At 41.9% G+C, this 11,314-nt stretch overlaps 1 protein-coding gene across 1 annotated transcript in view; it reads right to left on the minus strand.

Annotated features, from left to right (window-relative positions):
* The window catches only part of CA13 (carbonic anhydrase 13), a gene marked incomplete at both ends in the record, with an annotated part of 28,876 nt that extends 28,770 nt beyond the window's left edge, over positions 1-106 (minus strand). Inside the window, one exon of the mRNA XM_082674889.1 lies at positions 70-106. Within this exon, the coding sequence (XP_082531015.1) occupies positions 70-106 (37 nt within the window). The remainder of the gene's footprint in view (positions 1-69) is intronic.
* Positions 107-11,314: the final 11,208 nt, after the last annotated feature.

Raw genomic sequence — 11,314 nt, forward strand, 5'->3', positions numbered from 1 at the left:
CGGTCCCCCTCGGCCGTCCCCGGCGCAGAGCCCCCTCCCTCACCCCTCCCATCCGCAGAAGGCGCTCACCATTGTGCTCGCCGTATCCCCAGCTGAACCTCGCCATGGTCCCTCGGGGTGGCAAGCAGAAGAAGAAGTGGCGGGGCAGCGAGCAGAAGGAGGGAGCGGGCCGGGCGAGCGAGCTTGCATGGGGCTGGCGGGGGCCCAGCTTAGGGCGGGGGCCGCGGAGGACCGGGAGGGCCCTTGAACCCCGGGGCCAGGGCGCTCTCGGCCTCGTCCGCCAGGGGGCAGTGGCGGGCAGGGAAGGCGCCCGAGAAGGGAGGACGAAGGTGCTGCGAATGGGGGGGCGCTCGGAGCGGGGCTGAGTCCTGTGGTGCGAGTCCTCTCACTGTTTGAACTCGGGAAAGACATAGTGCTTGATACGAAGGCGGGGAGATGGAGAGGGAGGAGGGAAAGAAAGAGAGAAGGGCTTCCAGAGGGGCTTTCCTGCCTTCTGAGAATCGGTCATCCTAGAGAGGCAAGTGTTGCCCAGCGGGCCCTCCAGGGAATGAATGAGCCACCCAGGCCGGGAGCCGCCCGGCTGGGAGGTGAGGAACCGGCTGGAGAAGTGAGGAGGGCGGGGATGGTCGTGGTGGCGGCGACTGCAAAGACAATACAGCACAATAATGACAATGATAAGAGCCACAAAAAGAATTCTGCTGCTATTTATTAAGGACTTACCACAGGCCAGGGTCTTAGCCAAGACGTTTACCCGCATTTTCCCTTTAGATCCTCACAACAGTCTTTTGAGGAAGACACTATAAGTTCCCAATAGTTAGGAAACAAGGGAATGAGGCTTAAAAACTAAGTAACCGGCCCCAGATCAACGCAGCTACTTGGAGCCTAGAGGTCCCTCTTAAAGAGGAGCCGATCCCCACCCGTCCATTCTTGCTGCCCCCTTCCCCTAACGCTCACCCTCTGCGGGCCTGTGGCTTGGGGAGTGAGGGACCCAAGCCTGGTTATTGATCCTCGGCCCTGAAATTCTGTTGCCCTTTTGACCCTGCAGGGATGCTTGGTAGGCTTGCTGCCCTAGACGGACGACGGAACTGACTGCAGAGCCTTGAATTTCTGTCCTCGTGTGGGTGTTCTGGGCTCCCAATGAAAAATAAACTGTGTGACCTGCCAGGATTATAATTACTGTTCCAGCCGTGTAAGGGTTTGAGTTAGGTCTATGTGAACTTTCAAATTGAATTGTGCAGTGTTACTTAGAGACAAACTAATGCAAAGAGCTTCTTAATTGGCATGAGCCTTCCATAAAAGACTTAAGAGTGGCTGTTAAAATATCTTTCATTTTCTCTTGCCATCCACATCGCAGCTGCATAATGTGGCAATTGCAAGTCCCAGGGAGTCCCTCTTTGGGTAACCACTGCATTGTTCAGGGACCACTAAATAAGGATCAATTTGAACTATTCTTCTTTAGACCTGACCTAAATACCCCACAGTGAGCCTGTAGCTCCTTCTGCTTATATAGCTCTTATTGAGGTTAGAATGAAACAGAAGAAATGCTGCACTTCATATAGCATTAAACACAATAAACTTTATGCTTCTCTTGCACCTAGGAGAAGGCCTAGGCTTCCACATTCCACATTCTGTGGCACAACTGGGTTCATTTATGCCAAGAATATAATAGGAACCAAACTTTTAAGAGTAATGTCTGATCTATATTCATTTTCACCACAGAAGACAATATGCATATATATTTATATACACACACATATATATGGGTGTATATAAACTATATAAATACATGTAAGATACATAAGACATATATAAGTATCTTAAATTTATTTAAGAATGTTATCTTGAAAAGTTAAGTCTGGGTTACTTAGCTAAGCACCCTTATTCTCCACTAAGTCTATAGATATAGTTGGGGATACATGTATGCACTGTATGAATGCAGTGAAAGAGATCGCGAAAGCTCAGAATTCCATGAGCCATTTTCCCATGGTGCCCTTGTCTCAGATTAAGTTTCATATTTTATAAACCCAAGGAACCTCTCTGTAAGGAGCTTAGTATACCCACTTTCAGTAACTCAGATGATTAGCACATCAGGGTGAATAATGCTCTAAGTAAATGTCAGTTCCTAATGCTCAAGAATAGTTCTTGAATGAATGAATACATGAATTAATGGACCAAAACTGTTAAAGAAGTTCCAATTAGTGGCTTCAAATCCTTCCCAAATTGTTACTTTTACTGCTTGGGTACACAATTTCCTCTGGTTTGAATGTATTGTGTAGTCTATCCAATTTTCCAAAAGAGCAACCTAACTATTAGAAACAATCAAATAACAATTTATAGAGACTGGTTAAATAATCTGTAGCGCATCCACACAATGGGCTGCTATCAAGATTTGAAAAGAATGAAGATCTCCATGAACAGAGATGGGATGAGTTCTGGGACAGATTTGGTGGGAAAAAATAGGAAAAAAAAAAAGCAAAGGTGCAAAAGAGTGTATATAATGTGCTACATTTTTTATAATTTTAAAAAAGAGAAATAAGAATTTGTATACATATTTGCAGATTTTCTCCAAAAAAATTATGGAGTTTAAACCACAAGTTAACAAAAATGGATCCTTATAGAGGATGGTTGGGGATGGGGTCTATAGGGATGAAAGTGAGATTTCTCAGTTTATCTTTTTAATTTTCTAATCATAAATGTTTTATATTTTCAAAAAAATTAAAGAGGATTAAAAAACACTAAAATTTAATTTAGGCAGAAACAAATGAACTTAACTGTATATTAATGTGATAATATAACCACACAGAAAAAAAAATATGCTTTGAATAGAGTACTCTGGCTATATATATCCTTAATAAAGTATATTACATATTAAGAAGAACTGCAAAACAATCTTGAACTTTACTGCTAGATTTAATTTTGGTAGTAATATCAGTGTTGTTATTGTGAAACCATTTTTGTGTATACTTCTTATATTAAGAAAGAACAATGAGTAAATATATTGATACCCGCTGGAACCAATGATTTTCACTCTGGTTTATACAAATATGAAAGGGCAAAAGCTACAATGAACATTGTCGTACTAGATTTGAATATTCTGTTCACTGAAAGATGCTAAAAGCAGTAACACCCCAATGCCAGTGAACCAAAAAAACAAACTTTATGGCTCCTCACTTATGGACTTCTTATAAGGCCCTATACCTAATTTTATATTTGTAATTTTGTATTCTTCTTTAAAAAAAAAAAGACAATTCCAAAATTATATTAGCTTCAGGCTCCACAAATCTGCATCTACCTCTTGCTATGGGACACCTGGCCCCCAGAATTTGATTTCTGAACTCCTTTACCCTTTACAAGGAATCGAGCCCCTTGGAGAAGTGGCTGGTTTCAGAAATGGAACAAGGAAAGATCAAGGTGAGAGCCTAGAACATATTTTTCATGCCAGAAAGCTAGAAAGTGATCAAAAACTAATGAGTCAAGAGAATGAGACACAAGCCACAGAATGGGAGAAAACGCTTTCAAAAGACACATATAATAAAGGGCTGTTATCCAAGATATCCAAAATACTATTAAACCTTAACAATAAGAAAATAACCTGATTTTTTAAAATGTGCCAAAAAGCTTAACAGGCACCTCACCAAAGAAGATATACAGATATACAAATAAGCATACAAAAGATGTTCCACATCATATGTCATCAGGGAAATGAAGATTAAAATGAGATACCACCTATTCAGAATTGGTGAAAATCCAGAACACTGACACCACCAAATGCTGGCAACAATCTAGAGCAATAAGAACTCTCATTTACTGTGGTGGGGATGCAAAATGGTAAGAAGACAGTTTGGCAATTTCTTACAAAACTAAGCATACTCTTACCGGACAATCCAGCTATCACACTATTTGGGATTTACCCAAATGAGTGGAAAACTTTGTCCACACAAAAACCTACACGTGGATTTTCTTTTCTTTTTCTTTTTTTTTTTTTTTTTTTTTTTTGCGGTACACAAAAACACACCTCACCGTTGTGGCCTCTCACCATTTTGGCCTTTCCCGTTGCGGAGCACAGGCTCCGGACGCGCAGGCTCAGCGGCCACGGCTCACGGGCCCAGACGCTCCGCGGCATGTGGGATCTTCCCGGACAGGGCCACGAACCCGCGTCCCCTGCATCGGCAGGCAGACTCTCAACCACTGCACCACCAGGGAAGCTTCACATGGATGTTTATTGCATCTTGATTTATAATTGCCAAAACCTGGAAGCAACCAAGATGTCTCCTTCAGTAGGTGAATAGATAATTAAATTGTGGTACATCCAGACAACAGAATATTATTATTAAAAAGAAATGAGCTATCATCATGAAAAGAAGTGGAGGTAACTTAACTGCATATTTCTAAGTGAAAGAAGCCGATCTGAAATGGCTACATACTGTATGATTCCAACTATATGACATTCTGAAAATGACAAAACTATGGAGACAGTAAAAAGATCAATGGTTGCTGAAGGGGTGCTGAGATGAACAGGCAGAGCACAGAGGATTTTTCAGGGCAGTGAAACTATTCTGTATGATACTATTATAATGAATACATGTTATTATAAATTTGTTCAAATCCATCGAATGTAAAACACCAAGAATGGACCCTAATGTAAACTGTGGACGTTGGGTGATTATGATGTGTCAATGTAGGTTCATCATTGGTAGCAAAGGTACCCTCTGGTGGGAGAATGTTGATAATGGTTGAGGCTATGCATGTGCGCTGGTAGGGGGTATTTGGAAACTCTCTGTACCTTCCTCTCAATTTTGCTGTGAACCTAAAACTGTCACCCAAAAATAAATTATAAAAAAAAACAGACCCATAAAAAAACTAATGGGGTCATGTAAAACACATACACATACACACCTCCCACAGGAGCTAGCTTACAGGAAGTCCCACTGCCAGATTTGGGACAATTTGGCCACCAGAAAGAATAATGATGATAATACATTAATCCTCTCCCTCAAATATCTATGAGTCCATAGTGGTACAGAATGAGAGAGAGAGTGAGAGAGAGTGAACTTCTTTATGAGAGAATACAGATGAAATGATAGAATTTTAAACAACCATCTTTGCAAGGCCAGTATTTCAGGCAAGAATCAGTAATGGGCGCTAAAACTTCTGGGTGAAAGGTTTGGTTATTGGTGAATAAAATATTCACACAGTCTAGGATTAAAAGACAAAAGATACATGACAACAAAACATAATGTGTGACCCTCAATTAGATTCTAGATTGGGGGAAAAGCTGTAATAGATGCTTTGGGGACAATTGGAGAAATATAAGCATGGACAGCATGTGGTATTATTGAAATGATGTTAATTTTCATAGGTGCGATGATGGTACTGAGAATACTTTAGGAGATGAATGTTAAAGCTATAAGGCCGAAGTACCTTGATGTCTGCAACTGATTCTCAAATGTCTCGGTCAATAACTGGTGACACTAGTTGAGGCATGTTTGGGTGCTCATGATGCCATTCTTAGAATTTTTCTGTGGGTTTTAGTTTTTTCAAAAGAATTTGGGGGGTCAAATCAATGAACCCTCAAATCAATGAACCTATTAACTTGCTAAGTAAACTTTTATAACTTTGTGTGGACTTTCTCCTTAACAAGGAGCCTCTGACTCTGGGATCACAGCCATCAACTGTAAACAAGTAAAGTGAGATTAACACTGGCCAGAGAACCCAGGATATGGTCATCAACTCCACTTTACTCTTGAACCAGTTAGATCCAGTACAAGCTTCCTTCGCAGAAAAACATGCTTAGGTCACCTCTCCTCAGTGAATCAGATACTGTATGTATGAGAGGCACTTGTAAATCACAACTCTAGCCACACAAATATTCAATTAAGTATAGTAGCATATTAAAGAAATATCAAGGTATGAATTAAAATTCTTTTGTTAGGGGAGATACACAGATTCTTCCTCAGAAATACAAATTCCCCCCCCCCCCCCCGCCCAGGGATTCTTTATACAAATTCTACATGTGAACTGAAGTGGCTGTGTTCATCTGACTTTTACCCAGCAGGAAACTGACATGAGCAAGGTTCCTCATTCCTCAGTTACCTAGAGAGGCAAGCCTCACTGTCAGGAACATGGCCCCAGTCTGCAGAGTCCCAAGTCCGAGGTGCTCTCACTTTGTACCCATTTCCTTCATTCATCAAGTCCTGTGATTTGCACAGCTATGACTGATTAACCACAAGACTTGTCATTTGATTCATTTGATGTCTGGTGGAGAGTGTTAATTTTATGGAGCTGATACTATATGTGGTTTCAATTTCTTCAATTTCCCATTCCTAAGGTTATGCTGGGGTTAGAAATGCACAAGGCAAGCTCTCCAGATTACACTGAGGCCCAAAGGGGCTAAAGGTCTTGCTCAAGGGACAGAGATTTCACTCTAGGATGAGAATTCTTGTACCAGAATTGGAAAGGTGACTACAAGGAACCACCTCTTAAGTCACTTCTCAGATTATAACTTCCAGAAACTAGAGCAAAACATTTTGTCCCATATTGTCAGACAAGAGCACATTGCTAAAACCCTGCCTGCTATATTTTTGTTCTTTCGTTTAATCTCACACTGTTTTCTACAGTAACAGAAATGTATCCACACCCTATTTTATAGTACTTTGTGTCTTATTTGAACATATTATAAGAGCAGATAAAGTGTGAAAAAGGAGAGAGCTAAGATTACTTAAAAGAAAATGAAGGGCTTCCCTGCTGGCGCAGTGGTTGAGAGTCCGCCTGCCGATGCAGGGGACACGGGTTCGTGCCCCGGTCCGGGGGGATCCCACATGCCGCGGAGCGGCTGGGCCCGTGAGCCATGGCCGCTGAGCCTGCGCGTCCGGAGCCTGTGCTCCGCAAGGGGAGAGGCCACAACAGTGAGAGGGCTGCGTACTGGGAAAAAAAAAAAAAAAAAAAGGAAAATGAAGCTGTATAAACATCAGAACAGTGTTGTGTTGAAAAGTCCAGATAATTCATGCCAAAATAATAATTCAAAATAATTAACTAAAAGAATTTAGTGCATTGTTCCATGGTTTGGAATGAACAAGTCAATGTCACTCTATTCCTGCCAACTCTCTGAAATATAATGACAGAGAGAAATTAGGGTGCTGACAGACATTCTGTCATCAGCTTTTCTAAAGTTTATTTATCCTTTTCTGTCCTCTAGGAAAGGACAGTCTATTCTATCAAGAACGATTCCCATATCCCCATCTCAGCACCAAGGAAGGCTTGATACATCCTCACTCCAGTAAGTTCCCTACCTGGATCCCACCATTCTGCCACTGAAAACTTGATGCACTAGCCTTGGACACCTAGCACAACCTCCCACTCCCACCAAACACATACCATTATATCCTTTATTAACCTACGTTACCAACTCCACTCCTTCTTTGTCACTGCCATCAGCATACTAATGTGTTCTAGAATTTTCTCCCTTTAGGAAGAAAGTTTCTCGCAGAACATACATACAGCTCCCATTTGCTACCCACCTGTCCTCTCTGGTGTTCCTTGAGTTTTTCTCTCCTATACTCAACTATATTAGTAAGGTTTCTCCAGAGACACAGGACCACACACTGCGCACGCACTTGTGTGTGTGTGTGTGTGTGTGTGTGTGTGTGTGTGTTATAAAGATATTTATTATAAGGAACTGGCTCACACAATTATGGAAGCTGACAAGTCCCAAAATCTGCAGGATGAGCCAGCAAGCTGGGGACCCTGGAGTGTCAATGATGCAGATCCAGCCTGAAGGCCAACAGGCTTGAGACCCAGGAAGAGCCAGTGTTTCAGTTCCAGTCCGAGGGCCATAAAAAGCTAATGTCACAGTTCATAGGAAGTCAGGCAGGAGGAATTCTGTCTTACTTGGGAAAGCGTCAGGCTTTTTGTTTTATTCGGGTCTTCAGTTGAAGGATGAGACCCACACACATTAAGAAGGACAATCTGCTTCACTCAGTCTACTGATTTCAATGCCAATTTTATTCAAAAACACCCTTGCAGAAACACCCAGGATAATGTTTGACCAAATATCCTGGCACCCTGTGGCCCAGTCGAGTTGAGACATGAAATTAACCATCACACAAACCTTTAAATTTGGGGGGGTTGGGGCTTTCCACTAGGATCTCTCCTCTCTCTACACGCTCTTCCTAGGTACTTCTATCACTTTCTAGGATGTAATCTACATAGTTCAGCTATCTCTTCCAGCATTATCCAAGTTTTACATATTCAACTATTTACATTAAAAAAAACAAGTAGTGGGCTTCCCTGGTGGCGCAGTGGTTGAGAGTCCGCGCAGGGGACATGGGTTCGTGCCCCGGTCCAGGAAGATCCCATATGCCGCAGAGCGGCTGGGCCCATGAGCCATGGCCACTGAGCCTGCACGTCCGGAGCCTGTGCTCCGCAACGGGAGAGGCCACAACGGTGAGAGGCCTGCGTACCGCAAAAAAAAAAAAAAAAGTAGGAATTCCCTGGTGGCGCACTGGTTAAGAATCCGCCTGCCAATGCAGGGGACATGGGTTCGATCCCTGGTTCGGGAAGATCCCACATACCGCAGAGCAACTAAGTCCATGTGCCACAACTACTGAGCCTGTGCTCTAGAGCCCCGGAGACACAACTACTTAAGCCCGCATGCCTAGAGCCCATGCTCCGCAAAGAAGAGAAGCCACCGCGATGAGAAGCCCACGCGCAGGAACAAAGACCCAACGCGGCCAAAATTTAATTAATTAATTTTTTTTAAGAAGTAAAAAGAAAAGTGAAATTTGTTTAAATGATGTCTCTTATTTAACCTGATACATCCAAAATATTATTTCAACATGAATTAATAGAAAAAAATGAATGAGTGTGCCAATTATCAATTTATAATTAAATTGATTAACATTGAATTAAATATCATTATGAAATTCAGCATTAATTACTGCTCTGTGATAAAGGAGCTTCAAGAATGTCTTTGCAGCAAGCACAATGTTAATTTTTTTTCAGTTGAGGGACATTGCAGGAGGGGAGACTGGTTTCCTGGTTCTGGCGTGCTACTTTTTTGTTTTTTTCTTGCTCCTCTTGGCTGCTGGCAGGCACACATGTGGGTGGACTTGCAGGGGCACCCTGGTCCAGTCTCACACCCAGAGGGTGCAGTCCCTTGCCAAGCTCACAGCCTCAGCCCCAGCCCAGTGACCGTCTCACTGCACTTCCTGAAGCAGGCACCACATACCCCAGCTCTCATGCCACCCTGCTGGCAAGCAGATGCCTCAGCTCCCTGTGCACACCAGCCCACCAGCCTCAGGCAGCCTGCACCGTGACGGTGTCTGCCATGGTGCTCTTGATCCAGACCTGTGCATTCTAGGCTGTGCATCACCCCGCCAGAGAGTTGGTGCCCCGTGCTCGGAGTCCCTTTGCAATCTGCATGCCAGACTTATCCCACTGTACCCTAGAGGGGCGTTTTCTGCTTGCCTGGCAACCCTGGACCAGCTCCTATCTGGGCCACCCTTTAAACTCCTCTGCCACCTTGTGGGCTGCAACCACACTTCTCCAGAGATATGAATCCTAACCTTGGAAAGGAGGCCAACTACCAAGTTTGTCCTTCCTTCAGAACTCGCCCTTAGCCTAAGGGTATTCCTTAGCATTCTCCTTTACATCTTATTCCCTGTTAGAGTTGATAATTCCTTACAGTAAACTTTTCTTGTACAAGTTATTGTGTGATTTCTGTCTCTTGGTTGGCCTTAACTGACACAATATATCTTTTACGTTCTTTTTTTCTTACTAAGTGTTCTAAATCTGGTTTGTATTTTACTGTTACAGAATATCTCAATTCTGGCCAGCCCCTTACAAGTGACTGATGGCCGTATGTGGTCAATGGCTATTACACTGGGCAGCACAGTTCTAGATCTCACGAACTGATTCAACTTCTGCAACTTCAGGTGTCCAGAATGGAATTATTTATTCCTCTCTCCATCCCAATCTCCTTCTCAAAAATTTTCCTATCTCATTAAATGGCACCACCACATACTTGGTTGCACAAGTCAGAAGCTTAATTCTCATACTTCCTGCTTGTCTCTTTCTCCCCTCACCTCCTAAACAATCAGTTAATATGACAAAACCAGAAAAGAAAGAAAACTATACTTTAAGCATTAAATCCAAATCCGAAAGATGTATAATTTTATAAAAGTTCTTATGCCATTCCTTCCTAATCAAAATTTCAGTTTCTTAAAAAGTATCAACATTCCATATTAATTAGGATGCAGTGAAATAGGCATGTTCATATTCTGTTGGTAGAAATGTAAAATATATGATATTTCTGGAAGCAAGTTGGTAACTTAAATCAAGTATTTTAAGTATTTGTAATCTTAGATCTTATTCCTAGTCATGCTTTCCAAGAAAATATTAGGAGATTGCTCAAAGGTTTATGTAGAGGGATGTTCATCACAGTGTATTTATAACAGAAGAAATCAAGAAACAACAGAAATGCTAATGATAAGAAGAGAGTTGAAATAACATCGAACATCAAAAAGATGTAACTTTAGGAAGATATTAAACATATTTTTAAATATACTTAGTATATATGTTTATATTTATAGATTATACACTTTTATCTAGAGAAAAATTCCAATATTTAATAAACAACAGAGTATATTTGTTTAGAAAAAAACGTTGCCAAGAAATATATTTTAAAAAATCTAAGTGGCTGGAATTTATTCATTGTTCAAAAATATTTGTCAGGTTCCCTCTAAGTGCCAGACACAATGAAGAGTAGCCCCTGCTCGCCACAACTAGAGAAAGCCTGTGCACAGCAACAAAGACCCAATGCAGCCAAAAATAAATAAATTTTTAGAAAAATAGATAAAAAAATAAAAATACAGTGGAGGCGATATTGTGTAACTTCTGAGTCTAGAGCATAAAAGACACTGCAGTTTCTCCCTTGATTTCTTGGATCATTCAGTCTAGGGGTAGCCAGCTTCCACAGCTGAGGATACTCAAATAGCCCTGTGAAGAGATTCTCCTGGAGAGGATTTGGGGTATCCTGACCATAGCCAGCACCAACCTGCAGCCACGTGAGTTGCTTTGCAAGAAAACCCTCCAGCCCCAGGCAAGTCTTCAGATGACTGCAGCCTCGGTCAACATTTAACTGAATCTCATGAAAGACCCTGAGCCAGAACCATCAAGCCAAGCCACTCACAAATTCCATACCCACTGAAATCATGAGAAAATAAATGATGAGTGTTATTTGGAACAAATAAATTTGGGGGTGATTTGTTATGCATTAGAGAACCAATATAGCAGCAAACAAAACCAGATAAAAATG

This window comes from Grampus griseus, assembly GCF_964374135.1.
Source record: "Grampus griseus genome assembly, chromosome: 17".
NCBI classification, from domain to species: Eukaryota; Metazoa; Chordata; class Mammalia; order Artiodactyla; family Delphinidae; genus Grampus; species Grampus griseus.